Source organism: Myiozetetes cayanensis, unplaced genomic scaffold, assembly GCF_022539395.1.
Source record: "Myiozetetes cayanensis isolate MyiCay16 unplaced genomic scaffold, myiCay2020 scf13, whole genome shotgun sequence".
Lineage (NCBI taxonomy): Eukaryota > Metazoa > Chordata > Aves > Passeriformes > Tyrannidae > Myiozetetes > Myiozetetes cayanensis.
Genome location: NW_026086937.1, coordinates 22,725,323 through 22,747,254, shown reverse-complemented (window position 1 = coordinate 22,747,254; position 21,932 = coordinate 22,725,323). Strand labels below are relative to the sequence as shown.

The 21,932-nt window shown below is 47.1% G+C and overlaps 1 protein-coding gene across 3 annotated transcripts in view; it reads left to right on the top strand.

The window, feature by feature from the left end:
- MME (membrane metalloendopeptidase) overlaps positions 1–18,360 on the top strand; it is a 29,161-nt gene extending 10,801 nt beyond the window's left edge. For all 3 annotated transcript variants that reach the window (XM_050308748.1, XM_050308749.1, XM_050308747.1), the window contains exons 9-23: positions 1,163–1,297; positions 2,489–2,590; positions 4,259–4,395; positions 4,498–4,591; positions 6,302–6,430; positions 7,170–7,268; positions 7,743–7,823; positions 8,243–8,346; positions 8,521–8,579; positions 10,528–10,647; positions 10,885–11,018; positions 11,950–12,015; positions 14,072–14,167; positions 14,538–14,614; positions 16,971–18,360. In XM_050308748.1, the coding sequence (XP_050164705.1) occupies positions 1,163–1,297; positions 2,489–2,590; positions 4,259–4,395; positions 4,498–4,591; positions 6,302–6,430; positions 7,170–7,268; positions 7,743–7,823; positions 8,243–8,346; positions 8,521–8,579; positions 10,528–10,647; positions 10,885–11,018; positions 11,950–12,015; positions 14,072–14,167; positions 14,538–14,614; positions 16,971–17,070 (1,533 nt within the window). In that variant the 3' untranslated portion in view covers positions 17,071–18,360. The remainder of the gene's footprint in view (positions 1–1,162; positions 1,298–2,488; positions 2,591–4,258; positions 4,396–4,497; positions 4,592–6,301; positions 6,431–7,169; positions 7,269–7,742; positions 7,824–8,242; positions 8,347–8,520; positions 8,580–10,527; positions 10,648–10,884; positions 11,019–11,949; positions 12,016–14,071; positions 14,168–14,537; positions 14,615–16,970) is intronic.
- The last annotated feature ends 3,572 nt before the right edge of the window (positions 18,361–21,932 follow it).

The window sequence follows — 21,932 nt, the reverse complement described above, 5'->3', positions numbered from 1 at the left end:
GCTCTGTTGATTTTCTGGTTTGGGGCAGTGTCTGCCTGGGTTTCAGGATGGTTTTTCCAGGCTTGCTGTGCACTGTGTGCCGTGCTTGGTGGAGCTCTGGGGTGTCATGGGCTTTTCTCTGGCATTACCAGGCCCTGAGAGCTCAGGCCTGGCTCTGGGCACCGTGCTGGCAGTGCCTTCGGAGCGGCTCAGTGCCCACCCCCAGCCAGGGACAGCCTGGCCCTGCTGCAGGGAGGGAGGGATGCCCAGGAGGGCAGTTATGGGATGGCTGCACCTGGGACATTCATCACAGGGTGTGTCCTGCTGCCCGAGGAGCACACTGTACCAAAATATTGCTGCCAATACAGCTGATGGCATGCACACCTCATTAATCCTGGCTCCAGTCACTGCTCTGTGGATCACACTGTATTGCATAAAGCATGTATTATTTCATAGCTAATCTAGTATTATGTATTTTTTTAAATCTACATTGAAAAAGAATATTGAAAACAGCATTTCTGTTGATAGGAAAGTGAATGTGGTTTATCAAGGAGGAATTAGAATAATACTGAGTTGTATAAAATGTAATGACACCTGTAGTGACCTGACAGTGGGACATTTCAGATAACTTACTGCCCTATTTACATTGTAATCCTTGGTGAATTCTTTGCTGTTAAATTCAATATGTACTATCCTGTCTATAGTGTACCTAACTTTGGATACAGCACCATGATTCTGACTGTTCCCAGAAGCACTAGAGGAGGCTCACTGCTCTGGGAGTGCTTTTCCCACAGTGCTAATTCCCTGGTTTTCTGTTCCTGGGAACACTGCTCTTTGGAAGTGGTATTTTTGGAAGTTGTAATTAAAGGGAGCTAGAAAAACATGGATGATGGTTTAAATATGGACATACAAATGTCTCAACTGAAATAATGAAAACACAGTGCAGCCATTGAGCATGTTTAGCTTTGAACAGTGCTCCAATTACACAACAGTTTTCCATGAGGGGATTTTCAAAGTTAATTCCTAGCTGTGCTCTAACAGTATTTCAGAATAAAATTATACTGTTTAAGTAAGGAATGAAGATCTGTAGGTCACAAAAATGAAGAAAAAATCTTAACTATAATCAAGGTATGCTCTGCTCTGCAGAGTTTTGTCTTTAAAATGTCCCTCTTTTGCCCTGCAGGCATGTTCTGCCTATGTGGATTTCATGATTTCTGTGGCCAAACTCATCCTACAGGAGAGAAATATTTCTGTCGATGAGGATGCGATTGCTCAGCAAATGAACAGAGTTATGGACCTGGAGAAAGAGATTGCCAACGTAAGAGAAACCTTTTTAATGGGATCTTTACATCACTGACTTTTTTGTAAGCTGTTGTTAAGGGACTTGCTGGTGTTATCCTGGGGACCAAGAATGAGTGTTACCCCTGAGAGGAGCACGTCACAGTGCAGACATGTCCTGCAAGGAGCAAGGAAAGGGTCTGAGTTAGCTGTTCTCCAAGGAGACAGCGTTTTACCCTGATCTGTTCACAGAAGCCCTGCAAGAGGAGAGAGAGAGACTTGGGCTCTGTTTCATGTGGTTTGGAATGTGAGTTCTGGGAGATGCTTTGGGGCCTCTCCTCCCTTTGTCCTGCTTCCCCGTGGGCTGTTTGGATCCCAGAGCAGCAGATTCCCAGCCCTTGGCCTGCCCTGAACACAAAGTCATGTTTGTGCTGCACAAGCTGCTCCACAATGCTGATTGTTCCAAGAGCATTTTTAATCAAACACTGTTCTCCATTAAAAGGAAAGGACAAAGGAAAAATAATATCAGGAATTTGACTTAGGAGAAATAGTGAGAATGTGAACTTGCATGGAGAAAACCAAGTGGAAATTCAGACATTCAGGGGCAAACCATAGCTTGTGATTATTAACTATTGCAGCAGGACCTGAAGCTGAGGATGACTGTGACACAAGTTAAATACATATTTTCTAGCTTCAGCTATTTTTCAAGTTACACTAATAGTAAGGGCAGGTGTTTGGGAAAACCATCTGTATAAACTAAAACCACCTGATTTTGACTTTCTTCACATTTTCCTGAGAAACACAGCCCTGGGCTCAGTCAGAGGTGGGACATTATTATCCAATAATGGACTTACTGGAGAAAGATTTTACAGAGCAGTATGAAAGGAACCCACACCTGCAACGTCTCTGCAGTGGCTGTTCTGACAGAGAGTCCAGCTGGTGGTGGGGAAGCTGCCTCTGCCTTGGGATTTAACCCTCCATCCAAAACTCAGCATCAGCCTGAGAGTGACTGAAGAGAGCTGGCATTGTGCTCTTGGGAATCTGTTAAAACACAGAACAACCCCATGAATGCACAATAGGAAAGGGGAAGTGGAAGAGAAGGATGGGGATAAAATGAGACTTGGCATGACCAATTTTTCAAAACACTTCAGTTGGTAAAATCTGCTGCTCTGGAGGCACATATTTAACTCCCTGGTGCACTCAGTAATTGTCTCATCATTAACTTTGATAGGCAACAACAAAACCTGAAGACAGAAATGATCCACTTTTGCTGTACAATAAAATGACGTTGGCACAACTCCAAAGCAACTTCTCATTGGAAATCGATAATAAGGTGAGTGATCAATAACCTGATATTTTAACCCCTAATTTATCACTGATGAGATTAAGCAGGAGAGCCTGACATTTTTTTGTGTTAAAGACATTTCTTTCCTAAGCTGAGATGTATTTGCAATTGAACAGGATCCCTGATGTGCACAGTCTTAATTTCTGATGTCATGAACTGGATGTACAAGGCTGTGCTTCTGTACTCACTGTCTCTGCTGACAGATCTTGCCCTCTGCCTCAACATAAAGTAGTGAAAAGGACAAAGGGAAAAAACGATCCAGTGGAAGGTGTCCCTGCTCTTCCAGGGGTTGGAACTAGATGACCTTCAAGGTCCCTTCCAAGCCAGACCCATCTGGGCTCTGTGAGTTCCCCTCATGGGTTCAGGATGGGCATTCCTGCCAAGTGGCACACACATAACCCTTGCTGCCCATCAGGATGCTCTTGCATCCTTTGCAGAGGACCAGGAAATCCCCTTGCCATAGTTCCCAGGACCACAGGCCAGCCTGCAGGAGCAGCTGGCTCAAGGATGCAGCAGTGGAACACCAGCCCCTCTCTGTTCAGCCAGAGCTGCAGAGGCAGAACAGGCAGTGCTGATTTTCCAACACTCCCTCTGTAATTCCCAAAGCAAGCACCAAGGAGCCCAGAAGTCAGGGCCAAGAAGCAGGACAGCCCTCTGGGATGTGCCAGCCCTGCCTCTGCTCTCACCCCCAGCCATGTGCTGTTTGTGCAGTGCAGCCTTTAGTTCATGGCACCAGGGTCTGGCCAAAAACCAGCTCAAGGTTTGCTAGCATAGTTGTGTTCTCCCCAGGAACATCCTGTCCTACTAGACGGGGTAGATTTGATCCTAAATGGCTTTCATTCAGGCTTCTGAGGCCAGGAAGGTGCTATGGAACACTGTTATTCCTGCCACACTTTCATAATCGCTGCGATTTTATTGACTTTGAATTCTTCACCTTTAATTCTCTGACAGTTCCCTCCTGCCTGGCTTAATTGGTTCCATAATTCACCTTCTCCCACAGGTGCAGTTGGTTACCATTACAGTCACCTTGTCAGAAACCAACTTTGTCACAGAATGGCATTGCCCTGGTTATTATTAGTTCCTGGGGAGTGCTGCAGAACAGCAGTAATTTAAATTTATTCCAAAATGCTCAAAAGACACGTGATGGGAGTTGGTAAGGTGGTTGTAATGGTCTAAGGATGCAACAGCAATAATTCCCAAGATTAGCTTGAAGTTTGCTGCTCCTCTCCCAGACCTGCAGTGACAGTTCCTGAAAGCTTTTCTGCTCTCCTCAGCTACATTTGTTTGCCTGAAGGAAGATGTTACCTCCTCCAATAAAACTTTCCAAAAATACAGACTGGGAAAAATCACCAACACTTTTCAAAGCAATAAGAAGAACAAAAACTTCAAAAAATAACAAAAAAAAATTTGTTAGTTTGGAATCAAAGCAATGTCTTGACCCTTTCTGCTGAATTCCACCCTTTTCTAACAGCACTTTAGAGCTATAAATGATCTCAGACCATTATTAGGATGATGACCCCATTCACAAGTAGTGCAGCTATTAGGGAAACTAAAGGCAGAGTATTTGTGTCATGCAAACATATTTAAACTGGAAAAGGCAGCTAAATGCTGCTTGTTTATGACTGAACCATGTAATAATGCATATTAATTTTCCAGCCATTCAACTGGTCCGAATTCATAAATGCTATCATGTCAACTGTGCAAATTAACGTGGCCAGCACCGAACACGTCATTGTTTACGACCCCGACTACCTTGTCAAGCTCAGGCCTATTCTCAGTAAATACTCCCCCAGGTAGGTGTCTGAGGTATTCCTGGCATCTGCATTTCCTTTCCAGTCAACTCTAAAAGCCTCAAAACATTACCAGCTTATTATTGGTGTCCTTTTGTTAAACAGAGACCTTCAAAATTACATGAGCTGGCGCTTTGTGATGGACCTCGTCAACAGCCTCAGCCGGGACTACAAGGACACGAGGAACGCTTTCCGCAAGGTGCAGAAATTCAGCTCTCTCTAAGTTGTAAAGATGACCTTGTGAACCACAAAAGATGGTTTTTTTCTGTAGGTGTAGTATATAAATATTTAATGTATTTTGGATTTCGCACACAAAAGCCAGATGTGTTTGCTGAGCCTCTGCTGGCGAGTATCCATAATTTATGTGATTTATGCCTGATAGCTGAGTGGATTTGAAAGCACTGCTCTGGTACTTGGGCTCTTGTTTGTCTGAATCTAAATGAACCCCATTTTGATACCAGAACAGTCCCCTTTCTTTGCCGGGGGTTACAGTTCTGACTGACTTGTTACAAACTCTCCAGCAAACGTTATGGGTCCCATCTTGTTTTTCAGTCATTAGATCCCACAGATGATTAGTGCTTCTGAGGAAATGCTGAGCAATTTCACGGATTGGCCATGGAAGTTCTTTGTACCATCCACTCAGCTTTATCACGTACCATGATAACGTGACATATTTACACTGTCATGACAAAGTCCTGGCACACCTTGTGACAACATCACACAGAGTAAAGGAGATTCTACTTCAGCAGCTCCCGAGGGGCGGGAGGCTCCGACAGAGGCTGCTGCTTGGGCGGAGAACACAATCTTAGTGCTGCAGAAATTAATCTGCTGCTTAATCACAGAGCTGGAACTGCAACACAGCTCCCTGTACCAGCGAAAGTGGTGTGTCAGGGTACTCCCCTTCAGCCTCTCCCATTTTAACTCAGAGTAGTTTTCTTCTACCTCTCCTGTTTCAAAAGGATAAAGAATTTTGCTTATGATCCTCCTCTGTCCCCAGCCCACCTAAGTGCCCTAAACACAAGTACGAGCTCAGTGTGTGCATTTGAGGTGCAGGAGGCTCCTCTGAAACACAGCCCTGCCTGTCAGGTGCTGGGGGCCTGAGGGCCCTGTGTGAGCCATGCTTGGTGTTCCTGTGTGAGCCGTGGTTGGTGTTCCTGTGTGAGCCATGCTTGGTGTTCCTGTGTGAGCCATGGTTGGTGTTCCCTGTGTGAGCCATGGTTGGTGTTCCCTGTGTGAGCTGCTGTTGGTGTTCCTGTGTGAGCCATGCTTGGTGTTCCCTGTGTGAGCCATGCTTGGTGTTCCCTGTGTGAGCCATGGTTGGTGTTCCTGTGTGAGCCATGCTTGGTGTTCCTGTGTGAGCTGCTGTTGGTGTTCCTGTGTGAGCCACGGTTGGTGTTCCTGTGTGAGCCATGGTTGGTGTTCCCTGTGTGAGCTGCTGTTGGTGTTCCTGTGTGAGCCACGGTTGGTGTTCCTGTGTGAGCCATGGTTGGTGTTCCTGTGTGAGCCGTGGTTGGTGTTCCTGTGTGAGCCATGGTTGGTGTTCCTGTGTGAGCCGTGGTTGATGTTCCTGTGTGAGCCATGCTTGGTGTTCCTGTGTGAGCCATGGTTGGTGTTCCTGTGTGAGCCGTGGTTGGTGTTCCTGTGTGAGCCATGCTTGGTGTTCCTGTGTGAGCCATGGTTGGTGTTCCTGTGTGAGCCGTGGTTGGTGTTCCTGTGTGAGCCATGGTTGGTGTTCCTGTGTGAGCCATGGTTGGTGTTCCTGTGTGAGCCGTGGTTGGTGTTCCTGTGTGAGCCATGGTTGGTGTTCCTGAATGAGCCATGGTTGGTGTTCCTGTGTGAGCTGCTATTGGTGTTCCCTGAGTGAGCCACGGTTGGTGTTCCTGTGTGAGCCATGCTTGGTGTTCCCCAGGCACTCTACGGCACCACCTCCGAGACAGCCGTTTGGCGCCGCTGTGCCAACTACGTCAACGGGAACATGGAGAGCGCTGTGGGACGGCTCTACGTGCAGGAGGCCTTCGCTGGAGACAGCAAACACGTGGTGAGGCTCTGGGCAGGCCGGGCCCGAGAGCACCCCGGTGCCATCCTCACTCACCGCGTGCCTCTTGACACTGCTTTGATTGCACTTTCTGTTCCAGTGTAATCAAAGTGGGTTTGATCTCTCAGTTTTTACTGAAGTGGGAATAACAGTTAGTACAAAGTTTTAAAAATTGAAGTTTCTGTTAGAGCTACATGTGCAATGTGAGGACTGCACATCCCCTGGAGGGAGAGAGAGCCTGCAGGTCCATCAGTGCACATCAGCAATGGCCCGTGCCCGTCCCAGGAGCAGCACTCACTGGCTCCAGCAGTCACTGCTGCTCTTGGAGACTGGCACCATTCACATCCTGCCATCGTGGGCCACAGGGACAACTGGCTACTTCTGGTTGCCTTCAGTCCCACAGGAAATTGCTGAAAATGAACCTGATGTGTAGGCTCTGATCACCCCTGGCATGGCAGTGTAAAGCAGCCCGTTTTGGGGGTTCTCACACACACCACAATGCCCCCAGATCCCAGTGTCAGTGGGGTGGGTGTCAGGTTTGGTGACCTGCAGGACTCATCTGCATTGCCTGAGCTCGTGCCCTCCCTGCCTCCCACGGGACAGGCTGGACGTGCTCCGTGACTGCAGCCGCAGGTTTTACCCCTGAGCCCACACAAAAAGGGGCTGCAAGAATCAAGACTATGGCTGGGCTAAAGTAACCTCACTTTCTGTGCTTTTGTAACCCTCTGGTGGTTTTTCCCAGGTTGAGGAAATGATTGCAGATATCCGGGATGTTTTTATAAAAACCTTGGATGAACTTTCCTGGATGGATGCAGAGACCAAAAAGAGAGCGGAACAAAAAGTAAGCTCTGTCTTAAATACTGGTAATGTGTACTTGTATAAAGATCAGTATGCCACTTGTCTGTCCTGACAAACACAAGCACTGACTTCCATCACATTCAAATGCACAGATATTCGTGTTTACACAGGCACAGCAGCCTACAGATTCCGTGCAGAGAGGCACACAAAATAGCAGAATCTGTAGGCAAGATTAAGACCTTTCAGGCCAATCAGTAATTATGGGGGAGGAAGATAATGAATATCTACAGGAAAGCAATACTGAAAATGGGAAGGAAAGATTTCTGGTGATTTGACCAGCTATCAGGAGCAGCCACAAACTGGTGCTTTCAGTGAATAAAAAATGTAAACAAAACCTATATATAATTAACATGCTGTGGTTTCTGCAGCAGCTTCCATACTGCCTTTATTATATAATTTATGAGTGATTCAAGTCATGGCTGAATTCGCTCTGGGTATCAAACTCTCTTGTCCCCAGGCAAGAGCAATTAGAGAGAGGATTGGTTACCCCGACGAGATCGTGACAGATGACAACAAGCTCAACAGCGAGTACCAGGAGGTGAGTGACAATGCACCCAGCTCTGCAGAGCCCAGCACTGCCTGCAGGGATGCACAAACACAACTCACTCTTGGGTTCCTGCCTGCTCCAGCTCACCAAACTGGGAGCTACTGGTCTCAGGCAGGCAGCTCCCACAGGTTCAGGTCAACACCAGCAGCTGCTGAACTCCCCTCCAAATACGAATATAAAGAGGGAAGAGAGAGCTCTGAAAAAATATTCAGCTGCTACCATATAACCAGCTACAGTATCGACTCTGTGGCAGAGCAGAGCACTGCGAACCCAGGGCTAACTGCAGATCAAAAAATACTCTTAGGATTGTGTTCCTTAGCTCATCATGCTCAGGGCTGCATTTCCCTGATCCATGTAGCTTTTATTCCAAATAGTAACATCACCCCTAACTCCTCCCCCTTTCTTTTTAGTTGAACTACAAAGAAGAAGAATACTTTGAAAACATTATTCAAAATTTAGTATTTACCCAGAAGAAAAGGTTGAAAAAGCTCAGAGAAAAGGTGGACAAAGAGGAGTGAGTATTTAATAACGCTGTGTCTAGTCTTTTATCCCCTTTGCCCAGGAGAAGGTACCTTCCACCCTCAGTTATTCTGCCATTCTGTTACATGGTTTCTAGGTTTATTCTAGTAATCATTAACTCTGCCATTAAGAACTGAAATTCTAACATTTGTTCTTCTGGGGTTACCAGGTGGATAAGTGGAGCTGCTGTTGTCAATGCTTTTTACTCAGCAAGCAGAAATCAGATAGGTAAGATTTACCAACATACCAGTGGGATACAGATTTAAATGGCCAAATTATTTTTATATGTATGTATATATGTGTTTGTGTGTCTTTAAGAAGTGAAGCAATCTTGATATTATAAATTTGAGTATAAAGATATCTAATGTCAGCCTGTCCAAAACCATCTATGGTTAAAAATAACTGAACATAGAAAAGAGCATTAAACTGCCTTTAAAGAAATAAAACAATATCCATGCTAGCTACAGATCAGAACCACGGGGAGGTGCTGGGGTTTCTCCTCTTGTGAACCCTCCCGGTTCACAAGCTGTGCAGTCCTGTAAGAGTCACAAACATCTCCCAGCATTAATTATCCCTCTCAATACTTCTGGCATCTCCATCCTGCAAAGTGTTGCCATGCCCGTCCCAGACTGCAGGGTCCTTTCTAAGCCATCCCCGAGGTACCAGGAGCCAGGTGTAGCTCCTGAAAACAAGGCTACAAAGATGCAAAAACCTTGGCCTGCAGGGCCCTGCGCAGAAAGGAAACAAGATTATTGTTTGATGTGAGCATTTAGCACAAAAACCTGCTCAGAAGGCTTCGCTTAAAGGAGGTTTGTTCAGTAATTCATAGCAATCAGGGAGACCGAAGCTGTGACTGGCAGTTAATGTGAGCCATAAATCCTGACCTCATCCTTTAACTATGGCATGCAGGGGATAATTAAAGCAGGCTGATCTTTAGAGTGATGTCTGAATTAGCCAGCGTTAGGCTGGAGAAACATCTCTGAGGAGCAGTGGTGTGCATGCTGTGCAGGAACCTTGAAGCCCTGTTGTGACATTTGAATAGGGTCTGATCTCCACAGCTCCATCCACTCCCACCCTCAGGAAGCCCCCGAGCTTGCAGAACCCCAGCCCAGGGGCTGCAGGTCAGCACCACCTGCTCTGAGCACGTCCCCGTGCCCTGGCAGTGCTTCCAGAGCCAGCAGCTCCCTGACCCTGTGCTCCAGAGATCCCTCCCTTCCAGCAGCCCAGCACTTACACTGCTGCTGTCAATGCTTTCTGATAACAACATCAAAACATTTGCATATCTACTTCCAATCAAACCAGCAGTGGAACAGAACTGCTGTGGCAGCAGTTTGTACAGCACAGCACAGTTGGGTTTTTTCTAACCTGTTTATTATTTACCAATTTTCTTGAAAGAGACCCCTAGAACTGAACTGGAATTATGGTGAAAGGCAAGAAGAATTCTTGCTGTGTGAGAACTGTCACCTAATTCTTCTTTTCAGGGTCTGTAGAGTTACATCCATCTCCTTCCCAGTGAGAGTTAACACTTTGTATTGCTGCAGTGGGCAGAGGTGCAGGGAAAAGGCACGAGATACAGACTGAACAGAATACTTTACAGTATTTTACTATTCTTCATTTAAAAAAAGATCAGAATTGCAACATGATTTCTTTTTTACTGAATTGCTTCTTACAAGCCTAGAAAAATGAGCGCAGAAGTGGGTGAGAAGAACTGCTTTGTTCCAGTTCTCTCATCGCCAGCTTGGCCTATTTTTATTGATTCTAGTGGGAGTTACTGGCATTTCCAGTGGAATAAATTCCTGTCTCTGAGACTGATCTGTGATGGAGGCAATGATCAAATAATTTATTCTTCTAGGGGAACACCCTCCCACTTCTCATGATGTTGTGAGGTGTATTTAATGATGAGACAGGAGTCTGAGAATGCCAAGTGATGTGAATTGGAACAAACTGCTCTTTTTGCAAAGTAAAACAGTAACAAAGCAAGAGCTGGTGGTGGTTGAAGTGTGTGAGGAGGGGAGCAGTCCTGCTGCTCCATTCCTGCTGTCCCACAGCCATCCCAGGTGCCAGTTCACTCACTGCTGCTGTTGGATCTGCGGGAACAGCGTGGAGTTGGCAGAAGCCAACAGTGGTGTGTCCCCAGTGACAGGCAGGCCCTGACCGTGGTGTGGGTTTTTTGCAGTCTTCCCAGCGGGCATTTTGCAGCCCCCTTTCTTCAGTGCCTCCCAGCCCAAGTCCCTGAACTACGGCGGGATAGGGATGGTCATCGGGCACGAGATCACCCACGGCTTCGACGACAACGGTAAGGGCTGAGCTACAGCCACTCAGAGCACAGGGGGTTCACGTGTCCAGTGCTTGACCCTTCCAGAGAGCACAGACACGATGAGTGTCCACATGTAACATCAGATCTGGATTTCTGAGGCATGACAGCACTGTTCTCCCAACCCACAGTCCAAAGGGTCTCACTGACTCGCTCCCTCCTTATTGCACCAAACCCTCTTTGCCCATATCCATAATTCTGTTTATTGTATTATTGCAGGCAGAAATTTTAATGAGAATGGAGACCTGGTGGACTGGTGGACCGAGGAGTCAGCACACAATTTCAAGGAGCTGTCCCAGTGCATGGTGTACCAGTATGGGAACTTCTCCTGGGACCTGGCCGGGGGACAGAATGTATGTCCTGTTTATGTGAAACTCCCGGTCTGCTTTAAGTGGGAAACACAAGCCACAAGAAGCAATTCTCTCAATTCTACTGCCTATTATTTTAGAGCCTGACAATATATTCCATCACCCAGAACAGGGAGAAGATCAGACTCCCAGCCCTGAGGTTTCCCTAACCCATATGTTCCAGTGTTGGCACTTGGAGAGAGGCCAGTAAAAGCAGAGCAGAAAAATTCAACATATTTTTCTGACATTTTTTCACATGTTAAGTTCAACCTAAGTATGATTCTAGATTTTGCAGCTTTGACTATCATAACCCAATATGGTGGGCTAAAGGTTGAAGATATGATTTTTAAAAAACAAAATCAGAGATTCCCCATTTCCAAAGCTTCATCATCTTTAGTGATATTTGGCTGACTTAGGAACACCAGCTAAATAGAGATTTGCTACGTATCTGGCTACCAAAAATCTACCTAACTTACTTAATACCCCGGAAAGTACCTTCCAGCAGGTTTGCTGATGTCCATTAGCAGATAATTTCAGCTATTTGGAGTTTTGGTTTTAATTTCTCCTGTAGACTGGACAGACTCTGTCCACTTCCTCTAACTGGAACTGTACTAGGAACTGAAGATTAAAGACAGGGAGAAAAGAGGAACAATAAGTGACCAATGAGCAAGCAGCAGAGAATCTGGGTAACAGAGACACAGAGCATACAAAGCTGCCTGCAGGGGAAGAGAGAGGATTAGGGGAAACAACAGTATCCACATGGATTTTGAGACAAGGGAGACAAAGCCTTTTCAGAGATGTTGAGATAATCTGCCAAACCTTCAGATATTAAGGGAATTCTTGCCTTTAGAAGGTGAAGAACGCACAGTTTGGTGCTAACAGGTCCTGACTGAGCTATTTTTTTCAGAAAACTGTACTTTTCCTTTCTATGTTACAGCTCAGTGGAATCAACACACTGGGAGAAAACATTGCAGATAATGGGGGTGTGAGACAAGCATACAAGGTAAGAAGTCCAGTTTTCCAGTTTTCTATTTCAGCTGAAACTGTCAGAGATTAAGAAAATTGGTTCAGAGCCTTTGAAGAAGAACCACAATTTCTGGGTGGGGGACACAACCAGAGCTACTGAGCCATCAAGGCAGGGATTGAAACTACTGGCTAGTTCTGGTATTTCTTTCATCCTGTTAATCCTGTCAGGCTACATAATACCTGCTCCTAGTGCACTCTTTTTCAGCTGACTTCCATCTTTCATTTTTTCCTTTGTGAATAAAGAATGTGTAGAATGAAAACATTCCCACTTGGACCATCACCTGACTGAAATGCTGATACCCAGCAACTGTCTGCCTCTGGCTTTTTCACCAGCTTTTTCATGCCAGGAAGGAGGGGCAGAATGGCTTTCTTCTGCCCCATAAACGTGAAACACTTTGCTGTTCAACTTGTACAGGCATCCAAAGGTGTCAGCGACATCTGGACTCCTTGTGCTCAGCCTTGCACAGGAGCTTGGGTGCTTTCTGGCCCTCCTTCTGTCCTCTTCCTGAAGCAGATGCTGGACTCTCCAGACTGGCCAGCTTTGAGACTGACAGCCACAGAGGTTCTGTTTGTGAGTGTGGTTTGGAAGAGAGCAGCTTCTCTTATCAACTTGTTACTCACAGAGGTGATGGTTGCAAACCTAACAACATGATCCTCCCTCTCCTTCCCTGAACACCGAGACAACTGAATGCTGTCACTGCTCAACAAAGAGCCCGCTGGATGCACAGTTCACACTCCAAGTTACCAGCACAGCTTCTGCAAGGAAAGCCCTCAGCAACCTCCTTCACTGGAAATGAACACGTCTGAGGACAAAGACAATATTAATGAGAGTTTAAAGAATGACCTGGAAGTCTAAAAGAGGCATCAGACTTATTAGATTAGTCTGATCTTCAGTTACTGGAACATTTGTGCAAAGTGCAAAGCCACGAAAGGGGATGCTCCTTCCGAAAGGAATGGGAGTAGCCAGAGTAAAATCAGGTCAGAAGTATTAAAAATTATCATGACCTCATATAAATAGCGAAAAAGGTCCAGAAGGAATGTGGAGAGTCCATGCCCTCTCCAGCAGGTAGAATGAACCCTTTCTGTGTCCTGCAGACACCCCACAGGAGCCGTCCCGCTGCCTCCTCGTGCCCTCCTGGTGCCATCCCGGCTTTGCTTCCCACAGTGCAGACAGAGCAATCCGCTCCTTTCTTTCCTGTGACCTTTTACATATTTGAAGACTTACATGCTTCAAGGCCCAGACTTCTCTTCTTTAGACTAAACAAACCCAATTCTTTCAATCTTTCCTCATAGGTCATGTTTGCTAGACCTCTGCTCGTTCTTGTTGCTTTCTTCTGGACTGTCTCCAGTTGGTCCACATCTTTCTTGAAGGGCAGTGCCCAAAACTGGACAGAGCGCTCCAGCTGAGCCCTACCCAGTGCCAAGTGGAGTAGAAGGATTACTTCATGGATCTCACATAAGCCCCTCCTGTTTATACATCCCTGTAGGACACTTGCCTTTTTTGCAGAGCTCTGGCGCTGTTGGCTCTCGCTCAGCTGTTATCCGCTGAAACTTCCAGAGCCTTTTCCATGGACCTGCTATCTGCTCACTCCTCAGCTGCACTTGGGCAGTTGACCGGCGTTCCTCGGGCGGTACCTTGGCCCTGACCTCAGGCAGAACATTTCTGCAGCATCTTTCAGCAGCAGTGGCACACGAACAGCACATTGCTTGCCACACGTCTCCACAAGAAACATGAAAGCAGCTGTTCCTACCGTGGAAAGGTTTTCAAGTCTTCTGTAACTCGCTTAGAAAACCCAACCCAACAAAACCACAATGGAAAAAAATCTCCTTTTCAAAATGCAGCATTAGATAATTGATATCACACTACTGAGAAATGGCCCTGTCATCCCGTGCTTCAAGATGGCATGTGGGGGATGGATGGCCAAGGAGTCCATGATTAATTATGTCAGAGAACCCATGTTCCTACTAGTCATCATCTCATTCTGATTGCCTGGGCTGGAAATTTTAACATTTCTATGCACTTCATTCTACAGGCCTATGAAAACTATGTGAGAAAGCATGGAAAAGAAAAACTTCTTCCTGGTCTGGACATGAACCATAAGCAGCTGTTCTTCCTGAACTTCGCACAGGTATCTCTTCCTTCCTTCCTGATGGCTTTGCAAATCACCTAAGCTTACCACTAAGTCAGGCAGGGCAGGCTGACTTCCATGGCCTTACTGAGAGCTGGCAGAGCTGAGCAGCGTTCACTGCAAAGCAGGGAAAAAGTCTCCTTAGGCGATTTTTATCTTCCCTCCTAAGTCTGGCAGAGAGCTCCTTGTGTCCAAGTGCCTTTGTCTGAGGACAACAATACACTTTTTTAAAACAAAATACACCTTTTTTCCTCTATGTTCTCACGTGACATTTATTCTCATGCCATGAAGTGCTTCACAGTTAAATGACAGCAGGTCTCTTGCTGTGCAGTCTTAGGGCTGACAATGCTTCTCCCTGTTCCCTGTGCAGGTGTGGTGTGGAACGTACAGACCAGAATATGCCGTCAACTCCATCAAGACAGACGTGCACAGCCCAGGCAAATTCAGGTGAGCACCCCCACCCTCAGTGCCACTGCCAGCACACCCCAGCTCTTTGCTGTGCACTGCAGGGACCCTGTCCAGAGGCTGGGCTGCACCTCCCAGGGCAGGTTTAACACACACAGCCACAGGCAGAGCACACTGAAGGTGGTTAAGACGAGACACCCAGACTGCCCCTCTCCCTGCAGGAAATGTGGCTGCTCAGGGTGGAAGCCTTTGGGCCAGACTAGCATCTTTTCTTTTATCTGAAGTCAGAGCAGCCTGTCCATCAGCAGAGTAACAGGGTTTGTGCTCTGACAAACCTGTCTGGTCAAATGCCATGGGCTCAGGAACAGGGCAGCCAGCACAGCATCTGCTGGCTCTGGAAGGCTGAGTCATCTCCAGGCTTCATGTCCACAATGGCCGAGTTCTCTCCCAATACAATCCACTACATTAATTCCAGTATCTTTCTTTCAACGGCTTTTCAGCAAAGAATTATCCTGTTTATCCCACATACTCAAACATTTAGTGAAAGCAGTGACGGTTCCCTCAGTGCTCCTTGCCTGGCTCTCGGTGTGCGTGGTTTGTGCTCTCTGGGATGTCTCCCAGAGGCAGTTTGTGCCCTCCAATCACTCCTGTCTGGTCCCTGTGCTAACCAGGGCGCTCTGCAGAGCCTCCCTGCAAATCTGACCTGGAACTGGACGAAGCCTTTGGAGCTCACCAGTTCAGCACCTCTGTGTAACTGTGTTTGTGTGTACCTTGGATATCACACTGTGCTGTGCTCTCTGTACCTTGGGAGGAAAGGCTGGAAACTCTATTTGGAGTGACACAAGTGTTAATGAGAAACCATAGACACTTTTAGAATGTGAAGTCATTTTCAGGATGAGGCCTCACAAGAGCTCTAAAACAAAAGTGTTTCAGTACACAAGACCTACCCACAAAATTAATGCCTAATGACACACTACTGAAGTGTCCCCAAGGCTCCCAGTCTACCTTTTTTAATTACTATGCAGGGTGGAATGGGTCTTTTAACACCTGCTAAACTGACTGCAGGCTGTTTCTCCTTCCAGGCAGGACAGGCAGCTCTTCATAAAACTTGCTAATTGCATAGTACAATTTTAGTTAATGGGTTCACAACTGGACAGGGAGAAGGTTTGTTCCAGTAGGAAAATCAGGAGTTAACAGAAAGATGCCTTTGATCAGGTAATCATCAAAAGCAGGTGGAAGATAATGTACTTGAGTGTTATTAAAACACAGCCCGCACAATCAGAGCCCCTGACCTATATCTGCTCAGGTACCAAATCCCTGTAGTTCTGGGGATATCAGTAAATGAAGCAGGACTCTTATCCCACTGCTGGTTTATGTAAGTAGAATTTTAGTGCACCCCAAATACTTTTTGCTCTGCTTTGGCACAATCCTGTTTTGGCAGCTGCAGCCCTTCCAGGCAGTGAAGCACAGCTTCACCAAAATGCATGACTTGTTTGATAACCCTGTTTCTGTGCCACCCCTGTTCACTGCTGGCTCCCAGGACCAGGGGCCAAGAGTCACTCTTGGCCCTGCAGAGACAAAGGGGTGCAGGTGTCACCTGCTGAACTTCACCTCAGCCTCTGTGGGCACTTCCTGCTTCTGTCCAATCTAATGGTTAAGATTATCCACAGACCAACCACAAATCACTCAAACAGTTCCTTAAAGAACTCCTGGTCCACAATCATTGTCCACCAGTATCCATATATGACACTGAAGCTGAAATTATTGTCCTCCGTGGGTATGTGCTGCCATATTCCCATTCCTGAAGGAATGAGCAGCTCTTAGCAGATCTATTCACACATGTTCACAATTACACATATCAAACAGCCTTAGCTGGAATGGCCTCATGTTCACTTGAAGGCCGTTGTTTGTACGAGTCTTTTTGCCAGGAAACTCATTCACTGGAACATCTGTGGACAGTGCCCAGAGAAGCAGGAGGATCTCAGCTAAATCTTGCTTGGTGTCAACATGTAAATGAACATTCACTGACACCACAGCCCTCGACCTCGGGGTCTTGTCTTCCCTTCACCGAGGAACTTTTCAGCAAAGCGTAGCTGGAAAAATCTTCAGTGAACACTCTGGACAAGCAAAAACCTCTTCCAGGTGGAAAAAATGGGCTGTGAGGAAGGGACAGGGCCTGTGTTTTGGGGGTTGCAATAAGGGCCATACAAACTGGAAAGAGAAAACACAGCCACTGCTTGAGGGGAAATGAAGCGCCAGAGCTCAGCAATAGTGGCGTTCCCCACCCGGGTGAGCTGACACAAACTGAGGCAAACAAACCGAATTACAAAATACGGGTCGTGTTGTTTGTTTCAAACAAAGGCAAGGAGCAATGACAAGCTGCTATTTTGTTCTATAGGGTCCTTGGATCACTGCAGAACTCTCCAGAGTTCTCTGAAGCCTTTTCCTGCACCACGAAAGACAACATGGATCCTCCTAATAAGTGCCGTGTTTGGTGACAGACTGCAAACCTCCCACCCCGAGGAGCTTGCCAGGAAAAGAGACACTGTCAGCTAATTTTGAGAAGGGGAGGAGGGAAGAAAACCGAGGGGAATATGCTAGAGTAGTCACTGTAATTGTTGGTAAACACGCAAACCCCAGATCATCACCCAGCAGAGCATCCCAGGAGGACTAAGGCAGCCCCAGGCTGCTGTAGCTGACTGGCTGCCTCTCCCCCACGGAACCCCACGGATCCAACTCACTGACCATGTACAGCAACATTCACTGCAGTTTAACCCTGCTCCCCACAGCCAGGGGCTTTGGGGATTCATTCTGAGATGTCAGAGGATAACAGGAGATCTCCCACCGGTCAGTGAGAGCACAGTTCTGACCAGGGAGGAGGGAAATGCTCAGAAACACACGGCTTTAGCCACCATAACATGACAGAGAAGCGACAGTTTATATCCCAGTGTCACACCTTGTCCCTCTGCCGTTATGGGAAATCTGCTCTACCAAATGTTTTCATCTTTACTTGAAACCATTTATGCAAGAGGAGTCCAAAGACCTGCTGTACTTAAATAACTTCTCACTAATTACTCCAGCGTGTATTACCTGATGGCACTATTTACAACAGTTTATTTACTGCTTTCTGGCCCAACTGAAATTGTAGGTAATTTAATTTTCAAACCTATAATCTGTAAGATTGTGATCAAAGACCCTTTCACAGTTTTCTAAGCTTTTTCTTGCTTTCTCTGAATTTGCTCTTTTTTAAAGTTTCTAGTAATGTATAAATCATAGTTTTTATATTTAAATCTGAGCTACACTTTTGACTTGAAGTATTGTAATATATTTTATCAGTGGCTGCATAGAACTGGGAAATTGGAGTAAAGCATGCTATTGGGCAATAAGACAAAGCCTACAGAACTGAGTTCTCCAGCGGAGTGCACTGATATTGGAGTTTTCAGGCAGATTTCTCAGTGCTTAGGGTCTGATCCTGTACATAACTTGTACATGTTCTGGTTGATGTCAATCCCCACACCAGGAAAGCTGCACAGCTGATTGCAAGAGTCAGGAGGAGCTTTAAGTAAGAAAGTAAAAGGCTTTAAATCTGCAATGATATGTATTAAACATCCTCATGCAGATTGCAAAGGAACTTAACTGCTTTGTGTATCAAAGCAAACACATTTCCAAACCGAGTATCAGATACCTCAGATGACTGCTACAATAGGTCTATTTAAAAACCTATGTCCTTTTAGCTTTCTGAGTTTGTCATCTGATCAAAACATTTTGATAATAAACTGAAATTATGAGCCAAATGCAGTGTGTGTTCTTTACAGGAAACAGCAATAAAACGAAATTCTCTGCAAATAAGTGTCTACACTGGCCCTCGAGCCCCACAGCTCAACAGACAGAGGGAGATTCCACTCCCAGGATCCAGCTCACGGCCACCCATCCTGCAATCAGTTCCGTGGCCACTCGGGCACACGCTGGGCTTGTTGGGGTGCCCCGAGCAGGGCCAGGAGCTGCACTGGATGGTCCCTGGGGGTCCCTTCCAGCTGGGATACTCCCTCACTCTGCGATCCTCTGACCTGAACAGGCCCCCAGGGACGTTCATGTTTTGTCAGTAAACAAAACCTACAACAAACAAACGCGAGCTCTCCACACAACTCCCGGGGCTGGCTCTGCACAGAACGAGCCTCTCAGGGAAAGGGCGAACCAGAGCTCTTCTGCCTCCACACAGGAACCAACATTGCCCACAGCTTTGTACAACACGGCGATCGTGAAAGGCAAACGTAGGGAATCCTGGGCCACCGGCCCTGCTGAGGGAACAGAGCCCGGAGCAGCTCTGAGGGGAGCCAGGAATGGGGCTGGAGACACACGGAGTGCCCGAGCCAGGCTGGGATCCATCCCAGGGGATCAGGGCAGGGATTGAGAACTAGGCTGGGATCCATCCCAGGGGATCAGGGCAGGGACTGCAGAACCAGGCTGGGATCCAGCCCATGGAATCAGGGCAGGGACCGCAGAGCCAGGCTGGTCCCTGCACACCTGAAGGAATTCCCTCACGTTACTGTGGGACCCGGGAGAGATCAGTTCCCTGCCCTGAGGGCTGATGTCCCATTACGGGGCAGGATTAAAGGATTCCAGACACACCCGCCAGTAACAAACACGACGCAGGGCTCGTACCTGAGGCGGCTCCGCGGCAGGTCCAGGCGAACAGGGCTCGGGTGAACCCATCCTCCGGGCAGCCCGAGCTGGAACACGGCCCGGGGGCGGCTCTGAGGGCTCCTGCCGGGCTCAGGGGCTGCGGGGCCTCGGGACAACGACCCCACCGCGACCCCGCCCTTCCAGAACATTCCCCGGCTGCCCTCAGTGCCCCACCCCTTCCAGAACATTCCCTGCCTGCCCTCAGCGCCCCACCCCTTCCAGAACATTCCCTGCCTGCCCTCAGCCCCCACCCCTTCCAGAACAATCTCTGGCCCTGCCCTTCCAGAACATTCCCTGCCCTCAGCCCCCCACCCCTTCTAGAACATTCTGTGGCCCTGCCCCTTCCAGAACATTCCCTGGCTGCCCTCAGTGCCCCACCCCTTCTAGAACATTCTGTGGCCCTGCCCCTTCCAGATCATTCTCACAGAGCTGTCAGGGGGAACAGGGAAATCCAGGCAGAGGTCGTGGGGCAAACCTGGCACCCAGCTCTGCAGCAGCATCAACTCCAACACTGCCGCTTGGCTTTTGGAGATAAAACAAGGAATAATAAATTAAAGACTAAAGATCATCTTAGATCACAGAAAACATCATCCTACCAGCAAGAAAGAAAATAGGTTTGGAAAAGGTGCCCACCCTAAAGGTGTACAGGGGTCTTTGCTCCTGGAGAACTGGACCTCAGGGATGGGATAGAGCTCATTAGGGACAGCTCGTTATTCCCCAAAGCCATCCCACTGTAACAATATTGTGAAGTCCTACAGCCCAACACGGTGACAAACACTGAAGCTGTGGCCTCACTTTAGTAGTGTAGCACCAGAGCAAGAAATCTGAATACACGTGGTTTTCTCCTCATCACTCACCAGCATCTGAGAGAAAAAACCCAGCACCCAAACACTCATTTTGTTTTTCAAGAATTAAAGCCCCCAAACCTTTTGCTGCTGCCCTGACAGCCCTGCACGTGTGGGGAGCTTCACTGACCAGCCACCCCAGTCCGAGGGTGGTTACAAAAGGTCACCTTGCAGAGCACTCTGTGGACTTCCAAGAGCGTGGGGGATGCATAATTTCTTGGAATAATCCTCTTTTTATTACTCTACAAAACTGGCAGGAACTTTCCCTTTGTACACAGCAAGTCAGCCTGACAATACTGAAGCCAGCCTAGAAAGTTATTTTGTTTTGCTCTGCCAAATCAGATCTTTCTGCTCTCAAAAATCAGGTAAAGCTAAACCAGATTGTAGTGTTTACATTTCAGCTCTGTAACACTTTAATTGGAAACATTTGATTTCCAGTGTTGTGAGACACCCAAAGAGCCACTGGGGCCAATGGGATCTTTCAGAACATTTCCCTGCAGGCCTGGTAAATGAACTGAGATGTGAAAACACAGACGTGGTTTCTATGGTGTCTCTGCTGGCCCTGTGTCAGTCAGAGCTGGGCTCAGTCTGGGTGGGCTCAGTCTTAGGAACGCAGGAATTGGTCCTGAAAAGGAGATATGAGGTGTCTGCTCACACAGCCCACCTGTACAGGGAGCTGGGAGGGATGTTCTCACCTGGCAGTGACTGACAGTGATGCTGGAGGTCCTCACCTGCTGCAGGGATTGGGAATCTCCAGCTCTTCAAGAGACTGCAGGGTTTACCCCCTCTTTCAGGACACCCGATGAAACAGGATCCCCCCTGTGCCCTCAGTTCATCCACAGGTGAAGCAGCTTGGTGTTGAGACAATTCCCAAAGGGAATGTCACACTTGAGTGCTGCTGCTGAGGCTGCTGGAGTGGCCAAGGAATGTTCAGGGCTGCACTACAGTCAAATATGTTTGTGTTTCCATTCCTAAAGGACAACAGACAGTGCCCACAGATGGAGACAGGATGTCTGACTGATGTGCCTTCCTCACATTCTCAAAATTATACAAATTGTGTAAGCAGGAGCCAAAAAAATAGTTTCTCTCTCTGTTTAACCCCATCAGGGGTCATGAAGGTTTTTTTCACATTAACTTAAACATATATCCTGCTGGGATCTCCCAGACATGCCTCTCACAGTCAGTTCTCTGCTTTAACTGGGGATTGAATTATTAATGATTTTTGTCTTCTGAGAGCTGCAACTCTTCAGTATAAAACCCTTCATGCTCAAAGCTCAGGGCTGTCTGTGAAAATGCAGCAGCTCAGATCATCTGACAATTATTTCTGATTTAAATGGTAAAGTGGCTGGAAGTTCTCAAGGCACATTATCCATCAGGGGAATATAATTATCTCCAACTGTAATTAAGAAAGACAAACCCACCAAGTACAAGACAGTCAGGGGGCCAGAGTGAGGCTGAGCCATGACAGGCTGTACAACAGCCCTCCCAACCCTAAAAAAGCCTGAGGTTTTCTGTTCGAAGGACATACATATTTGTTTCATAACAATAGATTCCAATAGATCTTCCCCATAATAAGGCTAAAAATACTTCCCCAGGCCCCATGAGAAATTAACCCTTGCCTGTTTCTAACAAGCTGGAAGCTCCTTAGCTATTTTAAAAGTTTGCTACTGAGCAGGCAGGCAGGTGTCCACCTATACAGGACTCCAAAACCACTCCACCCCATTACAAACCGTTTGGAAACTGGGAAATTGGGTTGGTGACTGTTGCTAGAGCTCTTATTAGCATTTGAAACGCTGTGGATAAGAAGCGTACACCATGTTTACAGTGTTGAT